At 36.9% G+C, this 22,304-nt stretch overlaps 4 protein-coding genes across 11 annotated transcripts; 2 read left to right on the top strand and 2 right to left on the bottom strand.

The window, feature by feature from the left end:
* Nucleotides 1–1,426: 1,426 nt before the first annotated feature.
* On the top strand, nucleotides 1,427–4,009 carry LOC137721444 (linamarin synthase 2-like). The gene is made up of 2 exons (XM_068460537.2): nucleotides 1,427–2,197; nucleotides 2,855–4,009. The coding sequence occupies exons 1-2, from the start codon at nucleotides 1,684–1,686 to the stop codon at nucleotides 3,778–3,780; spliced, it is 1,440 nt and encodes a 479-aa protein (XP_068316638.2). The 5' UTR covers nucleotides 1,427–1,683; the 3' UTR covers nucleotides 3,781–4,009.
* A 1,603-nt stretch (nucleotides 4,010–5,612) lies between these two features.
* Nucleotides 5,613–8,006, top strand: LOC137721456 (linamarin synthase 2-like). The gene is made up of 2 exons (XM_068460552.2): nucleotides 5,613–6,192; nucleotides 6,892–8,006. The coding sequence occupies exons 1-2, from the start codon at nucleotides 5,679–5,681 to the stop codon at nucleotides 7,815–7,817; spliced, it is 1,440 nt and encodes a 479-aa protein (XP_068316653.2). The 5' UTR covers nucleotides 5,613–5,678; the 3' UTR covers nucleotides 7,818–8,006.
* Nucleotides 8,007–10,512: 2,506 nt separating this feature from the next.
* LOC137721203 (uncharacterized) lies at nucleotides 10,513–15,661 on the bottom strand. 8 transcript variants are annotated; one of them, XR_015965623.1, is made up of 5 exons: nucleotides 14,737–15,306; nucleotides 13,917–14,184; nucleotides 12,991–13,135; nucleotides 12,568–12,802; nucleotides 10,513–10,878 (listed from the first exon to the last, which is right to left on the bottom strand). XR_015965623.1 is itself a non-coding variant. In XM_088699043.1 (5 exons), exons 2-5 carry the CDS (start codon nucleotides 14,818–14,820, stop codon nucleotides 10,806–10,808), a joined length of 570 nt encoding a protein of 189 aa, XP_088555169.1. In that variant the 5' UTR covers nucleotides 14,821–14,862; nucleotides 15,346–15,661; the 3' UTR covers nucleotides 10,513–10,805. The 8 variants fall into 8 exon arrangements, 7 of the variants coding, with proteins under 7 accessions (XP_088555169.1, XP_088555158.1, XP_088555163.1 ...); XM_088699043.1 differs by lacking the exon at nucleotides 12,568–12,802 and adding an exon at nucleotides 15,346–15,661 and having other exon boundaries at nucleotides 14,737–14,862; XM_088699032.1 differs by lacking the exon at nucleotides 12,568–12,802 and adding an exon at nucleotides 15,318–15,660 and having other exon boundaries at nucleotides 14,737–14,892.
* A 433-nt stretch (nucleotides 15,662–16,094) lies between these two features.
* On the bottom strand, nucleotides 16,095–22,304 carry LOC137720770 (asparagine synthetase [glutamine-hydrolyzing] 2). The gene is made up of 14 exons (XM_068459885.2): nucleotides 21,912–22,304; nucleotides 21,666–21,804; nucleotides 21,370–21,465; nucleotides 21,093–21,234; nucleotides 20,688–20,783; nucleotides 20,235–20,329; nucleotides 19,606–19,767; nucleotides 18,909–18,989; nucleotides 18,280–18,501; nucleotides 17,984–18,118; nucleotides 17,518–17,592; nucleotides 17,211–17,297; nucleotides 16,822–16,929; nucleotides 16,095–16,531 (listed from the first exon to the last, which is right to left on the bottom strand). The coding sequence occupies exons 1-14, from the start codon at nucleotides 21,989–21,991 to the stop codon at nucleotides 16,301–16,303; spliced, it is 1,749 nt and encodes a 582-aa protein (XP_068315986.2). The 5' UTR covers nucleotides 21,992–22,304; the 3' UTR covers nucleotides 16,095–16,300.

Raw genomic sequence — 22,304 nt, 5'->3', positions numbered from 1 at the left:
TTCACGTGATGTTCACCTCCCGCACCACACGCTCAGCTTGGATCCAAGTTAGGTGCACAGTCCTGTCGTACAGACCACTTTAGGTGGTTCCGACTCGTAGGTGACCCGCGATTATTCGCACAGCCTTCACGTGATCGTAGCACTAGAGCGTATATATATGTTACACCCAGGCCTGTCGTACAGACCACTTTAGGTGGTTCCGACTCGTGGGCAGGTTCAGTTATTGAGTTTTGAGATTTGAGCTCTATATGCAGCCGTACAGGTCACGTTAGGTGACTCCGGCTGCCAGATGTTATGCTATTGATATGAGTTATACCTGAGCACTTGCATATCATTATGAGACTTTGACATGGCACATTGTTGAGCATGTTTGGCATACCCTTGAGCATGATTGGCATTTTTATACGTACGTATATATGATTATTTTCTGGGAAGTATACAGGTTTTACGGCGAGGGGTTAGAATGTATTTTGCTAAATGGTTTTCAAAGAGCTTTGTTTTTGCCCACTCACGCTTTTGTTTTGCGCCCCTCCAGGTTCTAGTTGATTAGCAGTTTCGGTGGTCTCCCAGAGGGTTCTTCCGGCTTTTCTGACAGATACTCACCAGCGTAGGGTCACCTTCGGGTGTACTTTTGTCGCAACTTTTCTTTTGGACTGCTATAGTCTTGCTCTGAATTTGTATCTCACTTATGCTAGCACTTGTTCTAGGACGTTGTATGCTAGTTTTTAAATTATTCGTACTTTTATATTACTGTTTTATTAGCTTCCGCACGTGCACATGGTTACGTCACCTTCGTGTGACGGCCAGCACGCTCCGATCTCGGTCGGGGTGTGTCAACACGCCAATCGATTAGATTTTTTTCATTGGCTGTATTCAATGATTTGTTGGGTATAAAAAAAAAAAGAGGAAAGGACCACACCAATAATGTAATACGTCTTACAGAGTAGTGGTATGAATATTGATCCGATCCAGATCTTAGCTTCCGCGAAAGGGAAGAAAAGAAGTTGAGATGAATAGATGAAAATTTCAATGTGTCTGGAATACGGAGTGGTATACCACGTGTTTTTATACAAGTAGTGAGATTCTTGTGTTAAAAAAATTAATAACATAAAAAATAAAATTTCTCACCACATACATAATAACATATGATGTACCATTGGTAAATACACGTGTAAATAGTCATTATGAAAATGTCACCTGGACAAGTTGTAAACCTGATGATGACACCCGAATCCCACTTAAATGTGAATTATGTTCAAGAGTCTGCTAATATTTAAAAAAAAAATGATAATAGACTACTAGGCTCTTTTAGGATAATTAGAAGGTGTGACAAAAATTAGACGTTTGGCAAAAGTTTCTTGTTATAAACTTTGAAAAGGGAGTTATTTTTACCTACTTTTTTTTTTATTTATGACCAATGATGTGTAAGTGGAGAAAAATGTATTATTTATTATTTTTCATCTCAAAACTATATTTAAAAAAAATAAAAAAATAAAAAAACTGAATTGCTTATGAGACTATCTATAAAGTGAAAAGCATTAGCCAGAGTCAGTTTCACGTGCCAAAGAAAAGTTGACCCACATTTTCTATAAATAGCACAGGATTGAAGTTAGCTTTCACCACACGAGTAAGACCTCGAAGCTGAGCACTTCCCGAGTTTTCGGTAAAGACCAAAGAGAGAAGATGAGTCCATTAGAACGAGCAACCAAAAAAGGGCATGCGGTTTTTGTCCCATACCCAGCACAAGGCCATGTTAACCCCATGATGCAATTGGCCAAGTTTATTCACTCAAGGGACTTCCACATAACCTTTGTCAACACCGAGTTCAACCACAACCGTTTAATCCGGTCAAAAGGTCCCGACTCCGTTAAGGGTCTACCGGACTTTGTGTTCGAGACCATACCGGACGGGTTGCCTCCTTCGGATAAGGATGGAACCCAAGATGTTCCAACTTTATGTGACTCCATTAAGAAAACTTGTCTTGGTCCGTTTAAAGAGCTAGTGACTAAGATCAATTCCTCATCTCAAGTGCCACAAGTTACTTGCATAGTTGCAGATGGTATCATGACCTTTGGGAGCAAAGCTGCTAGAGAATTAGGCATTCCGGAGGTTACGTTATGGACGGCCTCTGCTTGTGGCTTCATGGGGTACTTGCAATACAGCGAACTTGTCAAACGTGGCATTATTCCGTTCAAAGGTACTTCTTTAATTTCCATTTGTTTTTTTTACGCTTTTGTCGTTAATCAGTTTATTTATGTATATGAACATTTTTGTATACATAAATTATCATGACACACTTGAGTTAAATCATCCACATCCTTCCCTTCCAAGGGCATATTCCTTTGTTTATCCAGGAAGATGATTCTTTAGTCTTTCCAGTGTTCCCTCGTACCTTCTCTGCACTCCAGCACTCTTATCTTCTCTGCAATCCAGCATGTCCAAAGGATAAGATAACCCAGACTTGACACTTCGTTCTTTCCTGTGCACCTTTTATATTCTTGTGTTCATTTTGATTTATTATTAATTATGGGGCTTATAGATTCTGGTCCTGTTTTCTAGTGTGTGATTGGGTCTAGTCCAGCATCACATCACACTACTAATAGAAGCGGACCAGTCTAATAAACAGGTTGCCAAATATAGTACATCAATGCGTTAATTTTATTCAGAAATCTTTTCTGTCACGTTATTGGCGAAGATTAATCAATGCGTTGAAATGATTGTCGGATTAAATTATGGGATTTTGCACCAATCACCTATAAAACTATGAGATCTCATATATATATTTTTTTTTTATCAACTAACCGTCAACATAATTATCTATCATCACACATGCTTCACCTTCCATGCATTTCAGATGAGAATTTCATGCATGATGGCACACTCGATACACCAACTTATTGGATCCCAGGTATGAAAAATGTTCGGCTCAAGGACATCCCAAGTTTCATTAGAGTTACTGATCTCAACGACATAATGTTTAATTACTTGGGATCCGAATCACTTAACTGTTTGAACTCTTCTGCAATCATCTTCAACACATTTGACGAATTCGAACGCGAAGTGTTAGAGGTAATATCGATAATGTTCCCCAACATATACACCATCGGCCCCCTTAATTTGCTTGGCAGGCATTTCCCCGAAAGCAAGTCACTTAACTCAAACTTATGGAAAGAAGACACAAAATGTTTGGAATGGCTTGATAAAAAGAAACCCAATTCAGTTGTGTACGTCAATTATGGCAGCGTAACGATGATGACAGGCCAGCATTTGATTGAGTTTGCATGGGGGCTGGCAAATAGCAAGCACCCATTTTTATGGATAGTTAGGGCTGACGTGGTAAAGGGCGACACACCAATTTTGCCCGAGGAATTTTTGGAGGAGATTAAGGATAGGGGTTATATTACAGGTTGGTGTGCACAGGACCAAGTGTTGGCTCATCCATCTGTTGGGGCTTTCCTAACACACAGTGGTTGGAATTCTACCATTGAAACTATATCTCATGGTGTGCCAGTAATTTGCTGGCCTTTCTTTGCAGAGCAACAAACGAATTGTCGGTACTCATGCACAACATGGGAGATTGGAATGGAGGTGAGCCCTGATGTGAAGCGCCATGAAATTGAAGCACTTGTTAAGGAAATGCTGGAAGGAGAAGGAGGGATGAAGATGAGGGAAAAGGCAAAGGAATGGAAGAAAAAAGCTGTTGAAGCTACTGATGTTGGAGGATCATCATACAATAATTTTGAGAGATTGCTTAAGGAGGCACTCCAACTTGGTGAATGACTTGCTATGGGTCAGGAACACGTTTGGTCCCTTTTCCTGAACTATCATATATTCTTTTATTTACCAGGGATTTATCTTATTTTCATTTAGTATTGCCTTTTAATGTATTTAATATTGGCCTAGACCGTATTTATAAGTTTTTTCTAATCCATTATGTCATTTTCATTTAACAATGGTTACTTATGTGTATGCATTACTTTAATATATAATTGCATGTACTATTATTTTTATTTTTTTTATATGATTTAATATAGCAATTACACCCTTTTTTTCCAACACTAAAAGACAAGACAAGGCCCAATTACCCCTAAGCCTAATATGGTGGATGAGAGAAGAAAGAGAAGGAGAAGCAGATGAACTAAATAGAAAACCTAGATGAGTGGTATTATGTAGAATTGTGACTTCTTGTATTGATGTGTATAAAATATTACAATATATATGAAGTAATATTAATCCCTCTTAAAATAGGAATCCTACCCTAAATATAATTGAAAATTACAATTCTATACGAAGAGGATTCTGGATCAATTAAGGATAATCTAACAACCTCTCATTCTTTTCGTAGTTTGGTACATAAAGTCTTGGTAGGAATATGATAATTTGTTGGATAATTTGACTAATGCTTTTCGTAGTTTACCCTTCAATGAGAACCACGTAAGTCAATTACAATTTTTCATTGATTGTATTCAATAACTTGTTGGATATTAAAAAAAAAAAAAAAGGAAAAGGAAACGCCAATCGATTAGATTAACAATTCTATACGCAGAGGATTCTGGATCAATTAAGGATAATCTAACAACCTCTCATTCTTTTCGTAGTTTGGTATGTAAAGTCTTGGTAGGAATACGATAATTTGTTGGATAATTTGACTAATGCTTTTCGTAGTTTACCCTTCAATGAGAACCACGTAAGTCAATTACAATTTTTCATTGACTGTATTCAATAATTTGTTGGATATTAAAAAAATAAAAATAAATAAAAATAAAAAAAAAGGAAAGGGACACACCAATCGATTAGATTTTTTTCATTGGCTGTATTCAGTGATTTGTTGGATATAAAAAAAAAAAAAAAAAAAGAGGAAAGGACCACACCAATACTGTAATACGTCTTAGAGAGTAGCGGTATGAATATTGATCTGATCCAGATCTTAGCTTCTGCGAAAGGGAAGAAAAGAAGTTGAGATGAATAGATGAAAATTTCAATGTGTCCGGAATACAGAGTGGTACATCACGTGTTTTTATACAAGTGGTGAGATTCTTGTCTTAAAAAAATTAATAACATAAAAAATAAAATTTCTCACCACTTACATAATAACACATGATGTACCATTTATAGAGCTGACTTTGACTTTCTAGTCCAATTGGTCTGTAAATACACGTGTAAATACTCATTGTGAAAATGTCACCTGGACAAGTTGTAAACCTGATGATGAGACCCGAATCCCACTTAAATGTGAATTATGTTCTATAGAGTCTGCTAAGATTTAAAATAAAAAAATGATAATAGACTACTAGGCTCTTTTAGGATAATTAGAAGGTGTGACAAAAATTAGACGTGTGGCAAAAATTTCTTGTTATAAACTTTGAAAAGGGAGTTATTTTTACCTACTTTTTTTTTTATTTATGACCAATGGTGTGTAAGTGGAGAAAAATGTATTATTTATTATTTTTCATCTCAAAAGTATATTTAAAAAAAATAAAAAAATAAAAAAAAACTGAATTGCTTATGAGACTATCTATAAAGTGAAAAGCATTAGCCAGAGTCAGTTTCACGTGCCAAAGAAAAGTTGACCCAGATTTTCTATAAATAGCACAGGATTGAAGTTAAGCTTTCACCACACGAGTAAGACCTCGAAGCTGAGCACTTTCCGAGTTTTCGGTAAAGACCAAAGAGAGAAGATGAGTCCATTAGAACGAGCAACCAAAAAAGGGCATGCGATTTTTGTCCCATACCCAGCACAAGGCCATGTTAACCCCATGATGCAATTGGCCAAGTTTATTCACTCAAGGGACTTCCACATAACCTTTGTCAACACCGAGTTCAACCACAACCGTTTAATCCGGTCAAAAGGTCCCGACTCCGTTAAGGGTCTACCGGACTTTGTGTTCGAGACCATACCGGACGGGTTGCCTCCTTCGGATAAGGATGGAACCCAAGATGTTCCAACTTTATCTGACTCCATTAAGAAAACTTGTCTTGGTCCGTTTAAAGAGCTAGTGACTAAGATCAATTCCTCATCTCAAGTGCCACAAGTTACTTGCATAGTTGCAGATGGTACCATGACCTTCGGGAGCAAAGTTGCTAGAGAATTAGGCATTCCGGAGGTTACGTTATGGACGGCCTCTGCTTGTGGCTTCATGGGGTACTTGCAATACAGCGAACTTGTCAAACGTGGCATTATTCCGTTCAAAGGTACTTCTTTAATTTCCATTTGTTTTTTTTACGCTTTTGTCGTTAATCAGTTTATTTATGTATATGAACATTTTTGTATACATAAATTATCATGACACACTTGAGTTAAATCATCCACATCCTTCCCTTGGAAGGGCATATTCCTTTGTTTATCCAGGAAGATGATTCTTTAGTCTTTTCAGTGTTCCCTCGTACCTTCTCTGCACTCCAGCACTCTTATATTCTCTGCAATCCAGCATGTCCAAAGGATAAGATAACCCAGACTTGAGACTTTGTTCTTTCCTGTGTACCTTTTATATTCTTGTGTTCATTTTGATTTATTATTAATTATGGGGCTTATAGATTCTGGTCCTGTTTTCTAGTGTGTGATTGGGTCTAGTCCAGCATCACATCACACTACTAATAGAAGCGGACCAGTCTAATAAACAGGTTGCCAAATATAGTACATCAATGCGTTAATTTTATTCAGAAATCTTTTCTGCCACGTTATTGGGGAAGATTAATCACTTGGTTTAATAAAATCAATCTTAACTTTGTAAGAGTCGGTCCTGACCGAGTTGAAATGATTGTCGGATTAAATTATGGGATTTTGTACCAATCACCTATAAAACTATGAGATCTCTTTTTTTTTTTTTTTATCAACTAACCGTCAACATAATTATCTATCATCACACATGCTTCACCTTCCATGCATTTCAGATGAGAATTTCATGCATGATGGCACACTCGATACACCAACTGATTGGATCCCAGGTATGAAAAATGTTCGGCTCAAGGACATCCCAAGTTTCATTAGAGTTACTGATCTCAACGACATAATGTTTAATTACTTGGGATCCGAATCACTTAACTGTTTGAACTCTTCTGCAATCATCTTCAACACATTTGACGAATTCGAACACGAAGTGTTAAAGGTAATATCGACAATGTTCCCCAACATATACACCATCGGCCCCCTTAATTTGCTTGGCAGGCATTTCCCTGAAAGCAAGTCACTTAACTCAAACTTATGGAAAGAAGACACAAAATGTTTGGAATGGCTTGATAAAAAGAAACCCAATTCAGTTGTGTACGTCAATTATGGCAGCGTAACGATGATGACATGCCAGCATTTAATTGAGTTTGCATGGGGGCTGGCAAATAGCAAGCACCCATTTTTATGGATAGTTAGGGCTGACGTGGTAAAAGGCGACTCACCAATTTTGCCCGAGGAATTTTTGGAGGAGATTAAGGATAGGGGTTATATTACAGGTTGGTGTGCACAGGACCGAGTGTTGGCTCATCCATCTGTTGGGGCTTTCCTAACACACAGTGGTTGGAATTCTACCATTGAAACTATATCTCATGGTGTGCCAGTAATTTGTTGGCCTTTCTTTGCGGAGCAACAAACGAATTGTCGGTACTCATGCACAACGTGGGAGATTGGAATGGAGGTGAGCCCTGATGTGAAGCGCCATGAAATTGAAGCACTTGTTAAGGAAATGCTGGAAGGAGAAGGAGGGATGAAGATGAGGCAAAAGGCAAAGGAATGGAAGAAAAAAGCTGTTGAAGCTACTGATATTGGAGGATCATCATACAATAATTTTGAGAGATTGCTTAAGGAGGCACTCCAACTTGGTGAATGACTTGCTATGGGTCAGGAACAAGTTTGGTCCCTTTTCCTGAACTATCATATATGCTTTTATTTACCAGGGATTTATCTTATTTTCATTTAGTATTGCCTTTTAATGTTTATGTTTGGTAATTTGGATCTCAGTTTCTCTAGTTTTTATAGCCCTTCACTATAAATAAACAACTTCACGTGTCAAAGTTCATCCTTGTCTTCTGTTATGTCTCTAATTTTATATCTTTTTGCTTCCCTCTATTTCTCTCGTCTATCAGTATGTGATGCACTCAGAAACCTCAAATACATTGGCTTGGTTCCATTCAAATTTGTTCATTTTCTTGGACAATTTTGTCCTTTGCGTGTGTGTTGACACCGGAATTTCATAAGCATGAATCGCAAGTTCAAGCATGCAACCAAAAATTCAAGGTGATCTACAAGGCGATAAATGGACCCAAAAATTCAAGGTGATCTATAATTGTAATCATTATGTTTAGAAAGACCCATATCCATATAATTGAGGTATATGTAGAGCTCAAGTGAGTGACTCATCCAAATGTGTTGTGTGTTGTGCGCTACTCAATATGTCTTGTGAGGCGCACTAGATGTAGGCAACAACAAAGAGCACAAAGAAACATCCTAAGTGAGCAAGTGGCCTATAGGGGAGGGATTTCTCAGTTTCAACTGTTGTCAACTTAAGTGGAGTTTTATTTATATATTTCGTACTTAATTTCAATGTTTTTCTTGTCAGGACTCATACAAATGCAGTGTGAAGAGGGGGTGGGGATAAAAGATAAAAAAGTTTGATTCTTAGCACACACTCTATTTTAGCCAAAGATCATTTTTTTTTTTGTACTCGGATGTCTTTGGTGATCTTTAAGTATTTTCAAGGATGATAGATTATTCTAACCAAGAACACCACTCCTGAGAATAATAAATTTAAAGTAACAAACGAAATTCAATCACTTAACAATAGTATAATCCTTCTTCATTATCATCTTGAATCACATATGATTAATTATACTTTACTTTAAATGGCATAAGTACTGGAATGTTACCTTTGGAAGTCTTCCACTCTCATTACATTAAATGGCTCTCTTGCAGTTTTATTATATCAAGCCAATTACCTTATGCCAGAAGCCCACTTTTCTCGACGCTGTGAAAGCAGAACCCTAGCGCTTGTATAGAAAAACCTACCTCATAATCCGGCTACAACTCCTCACACAAACTCTCTCCCTCCCTCTAACCTATGACAATGGTGGAGATAATAGTAGAAAGCAATGAGAGTGGAAGACTTCCAAAGGTAAGATTCCGGTACTCATGCCATTTCATGTAAGTATAATTGATCAAATATGATTCAAGATGATAATCAAAAAGGATTATATTGTCATTAATTGATTGAATTTCATTTGTTACTTGTTGCTTTAGGTAACTGTTTATTCGATATGTAAGAGAAGAAAATTAAGGTCATTCCATTTTGTTTTTTTTTTTTTTTTTTTGGTTACCTTTTTATTTGGGAAACTGTGGTTTTTTTTTTTTTCAACTGATCTTATGATTTTTTTTTTTTTTTTTTTGTTTTTTTGGCTTTTGTTCTGAGTGGACTTGCTAGCATTATGACCTAGTATATATTATTGGACATCCTAGGGTACTTGTGACTTCCTAAAAGAACAAATGGCAGCAAGAAAGAAAGCATTTTCAATAGTTCAAGAGTTCTTTGAGATGCATGGTGCCACATCCCTTGAAACTCCACCTTTGGAACTGAGAGAAACCCTCACGGCAAAATATGGGAAAGATTGGGAATAGATTTATGATCCTCTTGAAGAGGTATTTCTCAGTTTCAACCGTTGTCAACTCAAGTGGAGTTTTGTTTTTGTTTTTATTTTTTTTAAGTAAATTTCAATGTTTTTCAGGTCGTAACTCATACAAATGCAGTGTGAAAAGGTAGTGGGGATAAAAGCTTAACTTGGTTTGATTATTAGTACAAACTTTATTTTAGCCAAAGATCACTCTTTTTGTACTTAAATATCTTTGATAATCTTTTAGTATTTCCAAAGATGATAGATTATTGTAACCAAGAACAACATTCCTGAGAATAATAAATTTCAAGTAACAAACGAAATTCAACCAGCTAACAACAGTATAATCCTCCTCGATTATGATCTTGAATCACATCCGATCAATTAGACTTTACATTAAATGACGTGAACACTGGAATCTTAGCTTTGGAAGTCTTCCACTCTCATTACATTAAATGGATCTCTTGCAGTTTCATTATATCAGGCCAATTACTGTGTGCCCTAAGCCCAATTTTCTCGACGTTAGTGGAACCATTACACTCATATAGAAAAACCTTACCTCAAAACCCAACTACAACCCTTCACACAGTCTCTCTCTAAGCTCCGAAAATGGCGGATATAGCAATAGAAGCAATGAGAGTAGAAGACTTCCAAAGGTAAGATTCTGGTACTCATACTGTAATGATCAGATATGATTCAAGATGATAATTAAGAAAGATTATATTGTTGTTAATTGATTGAATTTTGTTGTTACTTGATTTTGTGACTTTAGGTAACCATTTATTCGACATGTAGAAGAAAATGAATATCATTTTTTTTAACCTTTTTATTTGGGAAACTGTGTTACTTTGTTATTGTCTTTGAGAGGATGGGATAATGTACCATCTTTGGAAATACTAAAGATCATCAAAGACCTCCAAGTATAAAAAAGAGTAATCTTTGGCTAAAATAGAGCGTGTGCTAAGAATCAAACTGAGTTAAGCCTTTAACCCACGCCTCTATTCACACTACATTTGTACGAGCCACGACAAAAAAAACATTGAAATTAGCTACTAGAAATAAAAACAAAACTTCCCTCAAATTGACAACAGTTGAAACTGAGAAATACCTCTTCGGGAAGATCATCAATCGATTCCCAATCTTTCCCATATTTTTCCGTAAAGGTTTCTCTCAATTCCAAAAGTGGAGTTTCAAGGGTTATGGCACCATGCGTCTCAAAAACCTCTTGGACTGTTGAAAATGCTTTCTTTCTTGCTGCCATTTGTTCTTTCGGAAGTCACAAGTACCCTAGGATTTCCAATAATATATACAAGGTCAAATGCTAGTAAGTTCAATCAATACAAACCCAAAAAGAAAAGAAAAAACATAAAATCAATTGAAACAAAAGACCATAATCTGCAAAGTCCACTAAGACAACAACCTGAGTATGGTTTCTTGAAAATATACATTGATACAATTATAATAAGTTTTCAATTCTTTCCGAATGGTTGCTAGTACAGATTCAAACATCCATCCATATCGAACTACAAAGTACAAATTTAAATTATCTTTAAAAAAATAAAAAATAAAAACCTCTCTTCCTCTCAAAGACAATAACAAAGCAACACAAACACAGATTCCTAAATAAAAGGCAAAAAAAGAAAAGAAAAGAATGATATTAATTTTCTTCTCCTACATAAATGGTTACCTAAAGCCATAAAATCAAGTAACAAAAGAAATTCAATCAGTTAACAACTGTATAATCCTTCTTGATTATCACCTTGAATCATCTATGATTAATTATACTTTACATTAAATGGCATGAGTACTGAATTGTTACCTTTGGGGATTAAAGAGCCAATTCCCTAGGGGATTAACCCACGGTGAATTGCTCTAGTGGAATGCCTTCTCAAGTTAATAAATAAAATTAAAAAAATAAAATAAAATTAAAAAAAAAAAAAAACTCTTTATGTTGTAAACATTGGTGGCTGACCACTAAATGATGTAATGAATGACTATATCAACCACTTTAGAACACTGTAGCTTAGCTGGCAGCAAACACTATCATCTGTGCCTATAAAAAGAAATGTTGAGGATGAGAGCAAACAGATAAAAGCCACAAGGCTCACGGAAGAGGAAGAGAGAAAAGAGAGGGCGCGGAGAGGAGATAATAGAGAGAGTTATTTTGTACTCTTATTATTCTAAATTATAATGAAAGCACCACTGCTGCTCCGAGGACGTACTCCAATCATACTGGCTGTAGAGGAACCTCATAAATTTTGTGTCTTATTTTATTTATTCCACTGCATACACAGTTAGTTTTACAACACTTCAATACTTTTTGCTTACCTATGCTTGCAAAAAATATTCAAAGAGTGTGTTCCCACAAATCCCTTGTCAGCTATGTTCCACTTTCATAGTGCAAAGTTTAATAAATGGATCACGGCCGTTAGATTATTAGCCAAAAGGTCACCTTGTCAGCTATGTTCCACTTTCTTAGTGCAAAGTTTAATAAATGGATCATGGCCGTTAGATTATTAGCAAAAAAGTCAATGACTAACAAGCCAAAAATCTAATAACTATTTTAACGATTATGGATCTCAAGCTCAAACTACGACTAAGATTCATCGTTGTTGAATTCTTCGTTAACAAGTCAATGACTAATACGCCAAGAATTCAAAGACTAATACGCCAAAAATCCAACGAATATTCCAACGATCATGTTCATGGTATGAGCCGGTCCGTACTTGACAAACTCTCAAATAGAGCGAGCGGCTAAGGAAAGATGTGTCAATGACGACTTCCGTAAACAAAATGCCACTGCTACGGTATCCTATGTCAACCAAATTTAGACTTTCAACAGATGTTGATTCATAGTTATATCCATCTGGATTGACGGCTAATAACCTATCACGCTTGTATTGCGTTATACTAGAGTGCCCACAAAACTACGAGAAATCAACTCAACAACAATACAAGTGTAGAGAAAAAACCCACCATTTCTTGTGCCACTCTGCCTGCAAAGTGATCCACGGTTCAGTTCCTCTCCTTCCCAAGACAAGCACGCTTGTCCTCCGCCGCAGCGAAAGAAACACAGTTTGCTTACACCACACATCATATCACAACTTTTTGTAACACAAGCAAGGGGGAGGTGAAATCTAAATAAGATACATCACACTTTTCCTATTCCACAAGTAGTGACAATTGCTAGCTTTTCCATTCCAATCAATCCCTGTTTCGAAGAAAATTCTGATGTTAACAGCACTAGAGCTACACTGGAAAAATTATGAACACTAGCCCACACAGAGCTCTGTCTGTGATGATAGCCAGAGTGATTAACGTTCATTCGTTTTCTCCTTACTTGGGGGTGGATGTGAGGTTATAACAGAATTGAATATTAATGCATCAAGCACAACTCACTTTGGTTTGTCTGTCAGGGTTACCAAGGACTTCAGCACACCCGGACAGATCTTGTCAGCAAGGGCACCTTTGTCCGAAATCACAAGGGATTTTTCCTTCACAATGCCTTGCAACCTTCTAGAGTCTGAATCAAGTTGCTCTTGTTCTGCATCCCAAAGGTAATAGCAAAAAGTTCAGAATCTTTTTTTTTCTTTCTGAAAAGTAAATAATGAAGCTACAAAGCATTCGACTTATACAATTATTTAAATCTATAAAAACATATATTTTTTATGAGAAGGCACAGATGACAACTCATGAATTCTGAGAGTTCATGAGCCATACTTCCCAACTTTGGCAGCAATAAGAGACACGACAGCAACGCAGCAAAACACAAACATCTAAGAAGCGTCTAGAAACTCGAATGAATTCCTCTAAGAAGCGTCAATGGTTAAGTTTGAGAAATTATGATTGACAAGCAAGAACACTATCCAGTCTGACACATTAAAAGTTTGAAACTTTTCAGTAGGAGAAACTGAGTTAATAACAAAAACTTAATGCTGAAAAAATCCCTCTGATCTTATTTCAAATTTGCCAATGTAATCTGAAGCATAGCTTCCTTTTGTAAGATAAATAGAAGTTGCATCAGGGAAGATGGCATCTTCACGAACATCTATAGGCCTTTTAAACAAAACACTAGAGCTTCAAAGGTTTAAGAATTCATAAATAGCTCAACCAATTTGTTTAAAGATGCTACATAGTTTATTTAACCCGTTTTGCTCACAAGGGCTACTACAGTGGACACTCAAGATTATTCATTAATCCTTCGTGATACATGGTTATATGAATATATTGACATGTGAAAGAGTTGCACTTCTTAATAATACAGTTGGGTATATGTCCCAATTAGTTGCATAAAAAGAAAAATAAAAAGCAGCTTGAGAGAAAACCTGTCTCCAAGATGGTATGGGCAGCATGAAATGGAATCCTTGCAAAGACATCAGTTCCCGGGAACATCATCCAAGTGCGCTCATTTGAATCATGGTTGCCACAGGTAGGGCATACCTCCTTCACCAAAGGTCTTGATTGAGGCCCCCCAATCTCCTTCATTATTGACTCAAAAGGAGATGGAACACTAGTTTTGGTTGTCCGAGCTATCTTCCTCAGAGATGTAAGTGCTTCTCTGTTCCCATTCCTCACCCTGTCATTTTCAACCATCTGCGTTTCCATCATAACAAACACCAAATCTCCACTGTGTTACTAACACGACACAATAGAATACTAACTTTAACAAAACTGAATTAGTTCACATAATAAAGCCACTCAACTGCACTGGGATTGTTGACCGAAAAAAAAAAAAAAAAAAAAACACTACTGGGAATGACGGTTTAACAAAACCCAACATAAATATATCAGTTAGAAAGGGACCAACCGACCAAGGGAATTTTGAAAAATTAAGCTGGGAAACAAGGGTTTTTTTTAATGTCGACAAGTTACTAAATTGTAATAGATTAATTTTTCCAGACAGTTTCATATGGACTGCAATATCTAAAATAATAATCTTATGGTTCCAATCATTTAATCAAACCATTTGTTATTGAAACTTTCCAATCCTTTAATCTAATCATTCATTATTGAAACTTATGAAATGTACTGTTGACGTCGTGCTTGAATTCAAACTTTCCAACTTCACAGCAACTTCTCAAAATTTATCTTTGTTAACGGTAAAACATACAAGTCTGTAAAGAAGAAGCTAGAGGTATAAATTACCTGGTTTCGAGCTAGGAGGAGATGCTCAGCTTCAGTCTCGAGTTCAATTAAGCTTTTCTGGAATTGCTTCATGGTCTCATCCATTCTTTACTTGTAAATAAGTATCCACCTAATTGTATTCTGAAACTTAAGCAATTATATGGCTATGCTTAGTCTCTAAATGAAAACTTTGTCAGGGAATAGAAACCAGAACAGTAGTCCAAAAAGAATTATGCCTCCGCTTTAAAGCCCGGTCATCCCAAGAACAAACACAGACGAGCAAATGTGATAATACAAAAAGAAAATAATATTAAAAAAAAAAAAAAAATCCAACGAGCAAAGGAGAAAGAAATATAAGAATGTCATCAACTTCCCAAGTAATATAGAGATCGTCCATCAAGATTTTCTTGCTTAGACAGAACCATTGTTCTGAAAGCATAAAAGTTGTAGGAAAAGAACAAGAAATAAATAATAGGGAGGGGCAACACAGAGAAAATGAAAGGAGAGAGGATCAAGCTTTGTTTTCTACTCTAATTGGGCAGGCATTAAATAATGATCTTACCTATAAGCATCAAACAATAATCTTACCCAAAACTCATCACTCACGTCCACCCATCCATAGTTCCATACCTTGAGATGATGGTGGTCGGAGTCGGAGTCGGGAGTTGAAACTTGAGAGGAGATGATGGTTGTGCCTGGTGGTCGGAGAAGCGGAGTTCAGGGAGTCTGAGAGATGGACGAGAGGCATCAGCCAGTCAGGACGACGAAGGATGAACGGTGGACGGAGCTGGGTCTGAGAAGGGAGAGGACCAGTCAGGGAGAGGGAGAGTCGAGTGTGCACGAGAAGCCTCTGAACTGGGAAGTTGAATTATCATGATCTCCCCTAGGTCGCCTGCCTTATTCAATCCAATCCATTCATAGGGAGAAACCAACAATGGTGAAACATTAGTAATTTTAAAATTGCCTTCTCCCAATTTTCAAATAAAAAAAAAAAAAATTCACCCTGATTAGTAATTAACTTTTTTATTTTTTAAGATATATTAATTTTTTTTTTTTTTTGTTTTTTTGTTTTTTTTGTTTTTTTAAATAAAAAAAAATCAAAAGAATCAATTACCACAGTTGTACGCGTATAACAAAAGACTAGTTATAACTTATATTATAAACGGACGTGATTCGGGGGCCGTGCTTTCTAAGTTTTAAACCCGTCCCCATCCCATTCCGTATCTTCTCTAGTAATTTATTACTTCATTATTAATGACGTCGATGCAGGTGGCCATCTTGAATGGCATTAGCTTCTCTGGTGGTGAGGGTGATGGTGGTTGTACCATCACCTTACCAAAAGGTTAATTACGCTATCTGGAGCAACGAGTATATTACGATTGTACATAAAAGTCACCACCTTAGGATTTTGATTAGATAGTAATCATTGTAAATACCATACTGGTTCACAATGTGTTTCTTATACGCAAAACAAATACCAACTAAGACAATCTTTTAAACGTGTAAGAATAGAAACCAATACCAAGACCTGAACAAATTAACTACAGCTAAGACCTGAACCCGTAATTTTGAAATTGAGTTGAACTCAAACAACCGCCGCAGCTTTCTCGACAACCCCTTCTCCTACTTTTTTAGAGCCACTTACAACATTTCCGTTTTCTGCATCCCCTGCTTCCTCGTATGCAGCTGTATGAATACCAAGTGCAGCACGGCCAGATGGATCAGGATTTTTTGACCATTCTGCATCCCATTCCACAGCTTTTGCTGTACTGCACGCCACACTTGGACCACCCGGAACTGTTGATCTGGCAGCATTCTGTTCACAAATGGCAAATAGTCAATTCAATCAACCATTATCCATTTTTCATCAAGGTGCACGGTTAAAGATGAGAGCAAAGAAATGGCATGCCCGTCCTACTCTCATTAGATACTATTGGCATGCTTGGTACTAGAATATAGCGTGCAGAGAAATCTTTCACCAACTCCATCATGATAAACAAAAAAACGAAAAAACAAATATGAAGCAAGATATAATGATAAAGCGAGTGACTAAATCTCTTTCATGTAGCCAAGCCTCCTTGGCTATTCTTAGAATTTGTATCTCACCTTTGGAAAGAATTTCTCAAATATTGTCCGGTAATAGTATGCTTCTTTTGTCGTAGGAGTGTTTTCAGGGTAAACGAAGCTAGCATTGCTCAGCATTGAATCTGTTACCTATCCAGTTAAAAGAAACAAAAGACGATTAATTAATTATATGCAGATAAAGAAGAAGCATCTATAATGTTTTCTGACTCTGGTTTGGAACAAAGTACAGGCAGAACTCTAAATTGAAATGCAATGACATGTTCTGTCATTAAACTCTCGATTTGGAGCACAAATTCAGAAAGGACATGCCTAATCAACAGTCCAAATTAATAACCTGGCAAGTGGCAGAATACACAGACGACAACGGATTTCCATTCAAAAAGATAACTCTAACTTAAGGTCATGCTTACTTGACAGTTTGCATGATCTTTCAAGCCGTCAATCCAACTGTAGCCAACGCCATCACTGAACTGTTCCTTCTGCCGGTACAATATGTGCTATAACAAAAAACACAAGGTACAAACAAGTTAGCTATATATTGCACAAATAGGGCACCACCACACTGCGGAGTGTGAGTGGCTGGTCAACCAACCATGCACTGCTGAGAGCCCGCCTCTCACCATCCATACTTGAAAATTGTGCGTATGTATATTACATATTGAACATTTTGTATCATGCAGAACACGATTACTGACACAAAAGCCAAAAGTTACAGACCTTTGGCAAATATGGCTTTTGATCATCGTCAAATGCATTGCGTAAGACCCACTTCTCAATTCTCCCAGGCCTGATCTGCAATTAAATGTGCAAATATTTAGATGTAGGAAGCCAATGATAACTTTTAGTTTGATTTTGTAAGGGGAAGGAAAAAATAATAATCAATATAATCCCAAAAATTTCAAAAGCGCAACTATAGGAACATAAATCTAAAAGAGTGACCAGAGACCACCAAAACTCTCTGTTACATACAATGAAACAAACCAATATGACAGGTCTCGTGCCTAGGAATGAATAAAATGGGTGTAAAATTAAAGAATACAATGAGACCGAGGCATTCTTTAACTTTGTTTTATGGATGGAAGCCGCTATGCCAAATAATAGTAGTAGACTTGGTATATGATACATGAGCTGCTACATAAAAACTTGGAAATACAGGGAAACACCAGCGATATATGTGCTATACCATTTTCCATTCTGGATCAATGTTCATGGCAATATTGATGAACGCTTTATCTAAAAAGGGCACACGGGCCTCAACACCCCAAGCTGAAGTTGATTTATTGGCCCTCAGACAGTCATACAGATGAAGAGCTTTAATCTGTCCAGTAGTTACAACAGTTCAAGAAGGGGAAAAAAATGTCAAAATGGCCATCAAATAAGTAGGAAATTTTCTTTCACAAATGTTGAAAGTACATAACCATTTGCCTCAAATGAAACAGAAAAGAAACAACTAGGGGAAGAGATGGTTTCGTGGGGTACCTTCTGACATGTTTCTTGGTGAAACTCCTCCTTGTTTGGTGCCTTATGGAAATACAAGTAACCTCCAAAAATTTCATCTGAACCTTCCCCAGAAAGAACCATCTTTACTCCCAGAGATTTAATTTTTCGAGACATAAGAAACATGGGAGTGCTAGCTCTGATAGTCGTTACATCATATGTTTCAGTATGGTAAATAACTTCCTCAAGTGCATCTATGCCTTCCTGAAACATCAAAGTAAAAAGATGAATTATTTGTGTGAATCTTAGGAATGTAGATCCGTGTTTTTGTCCTCAGATTACGGATGCAGGACAAAGTTTCCTCAAGAAACAATTAATGTAGAAAATAGAAAAAAGTATAGAAATGAATACAAGAAAAGAAAGACAAAGACAGAAAATTTTATGGAGAAACAAAATCGGTATAAACACAATTTTGTATTTTTAATCAATATACCAATACTGTGAAGGCTATCATAAGCAATTCAAAATCATTAAATACAAAGGATAACAAATTTTTGGAATCGCAAATTCACCTTAAAATTCAATCCCTAAACAGATCAACTGATTCCTAAATTTCAGACATAAACTTAAGCCTTAGTAGAAATGTTCCTCTAGCATCTTTCATCAATTACCTGGACAGTAAAGTGAAACTCATGATGACGAGTCCCAAGATACTCTGCAACTTCTCTCGCTGCTTTCAAATCTGGTGATTTCTGAAGATTGAAAATGTAGCATTTAAATGTAGAGAAAAACCATCACTAGATAAAGCCTCGTAATCTTGATTGCAATAAAGTGTCTAAATCTCTCCGGTGCCAGAATTTACATGTGAAAGACGATTAAGCATCTACAACAAGGACCTTTTATTTCTTTGAACTTGCCACTTTAATGAACCATACAAGTATACAGATATCATAAACGTATTAACAGCTCAACTGCTCATTATAGACATAAATGTGTCAGAGTACAACTATTTATCAGTGAGATTTTGATGTCATTAGGCATAACAAATGGACTAAGCCCACCCTTTTCTGATTTTTTTTACTACAAAGTGTAATACATACTTATTTCAAACTGGAAATCAAGTTCTGTACAAGTTTTTAAAAGGATAAAAAACAGATTCGCAGCATGAAGATATAACATTATCTAAACGCACATCTTTTGTACGCAAAGTGAACAGATGTGGTACTCCAATTGACCAAGCCACGCTGTCAAGAGAACTGGGAAAAAAGGGGAAGGGGTGGGGACCTTGAGAGGGCATCACATTTGGCTATCTAAACAAGATAGCACTACATTGAGTAAGCACCAATTTTGGCAATCTAAAAAGATTACCTCCAAGCCAATGCAAAAAGTGTGTAACTGTGATCCCCACTGACATGCAGCTTCTGAATCAGCCAAATAGCGACAGGCCACAGCAGCAACAAGTGATGAGTCCAGTCCTCCAGACAAAAGAACACCGAATGGTACATCTGTCATAAGTCTCTTCACCACAGCCTACAAGATTTCAGTACCGAAGTAGAAGACAAATTAGAAATTATATACAATAAACGTGGTAAAAGAGTGAGATGCGCAGGACAATTTGACCTACTACCTGGTCTTAAATAGATTCAAATTCATCTGTACAAACCACTTATCTGAAGACCATTCCTAGCCTTGAGTTAAAATAAACTAATACACTGATATTATGACATGAGGCCCCACTAGGGAGAAGGGATAACACAAAATTGATACAACTTTTTTTTTTTCGATCCATCTTAATTCACCCAGCATAGCATAACCAAATGCACAAACAAGGTTATGAGTAAATGAAAGAAATAATTTATATGATAGGTATATTTGTCCAAGTAACACGCTTCTCAAAACAAAAAATGCAAAAATGGAATTTGATTCTTTACAAATATTGCCACTAACTCATAAACTATAATAAAGAAAACAGAAATGTAAAGTTCTTCATTGCATACCTTCTCAAAAGCCTTACGTAAAACTATGGGATCATAAGAAGCCGATGGTGTCTGTTCCAAAAACCAGGGTGGATTGTACCACCTTCTAAGTTCTCCTGCAAAAATAAAATGGATAAATAAAATTAGTAGTGCATACAAAATCTAATAGGCCCACAACTTGAGAATTATACATGCATATTTTGTTTGGGCCAACATTTTACATGCATGTTATACGAATCTAAAAGGACAACACTCGGTACACAAGTATTTAACCTTTTTAAGGTAATAAGATAAAAAACATGTCCTACCCCTCCAAGTATGTGCAAAATGTCTTAGTTTCCTTAAATAAATAGAATCATTTCTTCTACCTTTTTCTTAAATTGGACAAGGACATTATAAGAGGGCTGTATGCAGATCTCATATGATTCACCAATACAAGTCATTGCTACTAACAAGAGCTCGGCATGTACATACCTTGCTTGCTAGAGTAAATATGCCCAGGAGGAAAAGATATGAATCTTTCGCAATCATCACTTAAAGCTTTCATTTCTGAAGCAAACCAAATTGATCCTGCGAAAAGATAATGATAATAAAGCAACAGTCTAGGAAATAATATGTAATTTTCTTGTTTTGGTCAGAAGAGTTTAAGAAAGGCTTATTTTTAGTTAACCCCCTGAAACTTGATTCTAAACTCATTTAGGAGGCGACCTATAAGTTTCAGGGAGAAAGAAGAGAGAGTCCACGAGTCAAAGTGGAGTGAATTCGAGTTTCAAGGAGTAAAGTGGTGACTTTTGAGTTACAAGGGGCAAAGTGAGATCAAAATGGAGTTACAAGAGCGTAAATAAAAATAAGCCTTTAAGAAACTGACACAGTACATACCATCAAGACCCCAGCCCATGTAAAGTGGGGTGATACCAATTGCATCTCGAGCTGCAATAAAACTTTGGTCTCTCGTGTCAAGGAGGACAAAGGAAAACATGCCGTCCAACATGTCTACAAACTCTTCTCCGTATTCTTCATACTGCCAAAGATAAACGGTAGTAGTTAAATATGAAAACAATTTACATAAATTAATGCAAGAGGGAACCATTTTTGTTATTCCAATTTAAATAAAGTAATTTCATTACCAGATTCATAGCATTGCTCATTTACTTACAAGATGTGCAATCACTTCACAGTCACTGCCGGTTCGGAACTGATGCGACTTCAGATTTTCTCTCAATTGCTTGTGGTTATATATCTCACCATTGACCTAAACGCACAGCTCCAACAATCAATCCAACATAAAAAAAATTAAAAAAAAACTACAAAAAATCTGAACTGGATAATGTTGCAGCCAATTCAAGATCAATCGAAGTTCGTAATCACAGGGTTGTGACTAGAACATGCAATGCTTACAAATTACCAACAACACAACGCTAGAGAGAGAGAGAAGAGAGAGAGAAAGAGTACAGTGACAACAACGGTCTTGTCTTCGTTGTAAAGAGGCTGATCTCCAGAAGCAGGGTCGACAATCGCCAACCGTTGATGAGCAAGATAACAATTTCCATGGCAGTGCAATCCGCTCCAATCAGGACCTCGATGCTTCAACCTGCAATCCATTCATCCGCACCCAAACGTTTCTCCATCTCTCATCCATCCAGGCGAAATCAAACAAAATTCAGGTGGGGGAAAAAAGCAAGAAATGGAAATGCGTACCTGCGCGAGAGTTCAATGATGCGGGAGCGCTTGGCCTGGGAGTTGTCGATGCAGCCGAACACTGCCAGAATCCCACACATGGTGGCGGTGGCGGTGGCGATGGCGGTGGCGAGGCGAATAGCAGCGGAGGCGAGCGGAACGGTGAAGGAAAATGGCAGAGTGTGAAAGTTGTGACTGCGGAATCAGAGGAATCGGGTGCTTTTATAGTCTGTTGGCGCTTTGATCGCGGCCGTAGATTTTGACGAGCTAACTACTGTGTGATGAGATTCCACATTTAAATTTAGGGTTTTAATTGACACTTGATACTAGTGTGCTGTCTGAGATTCTAGATTCTGGTTTGGGCTAGGCGACTGTCTTTTACTTTTACACGTGGGTACAACTTTTTTGACGGCC

The sequence above is a fragment of the Pyrus communis genome, chromosome 1 (assembly GCF_041283825.1).
Source record: "Pyrus communis isolate YQ-2024b chromosome 1, ASM4128382v1, whole genome shotgun sequence".
In the NCBI taxonomy this organism is placed as follows: Eukaryota; Viridiplantae; Streptophyta; class Magnoliopsida; order Rosales; family Rosaceae; genus Pyrus; species Pyrus communis.
This window is presented reverse-complemented; position numbering and strand designations above follow the sequence as displayed.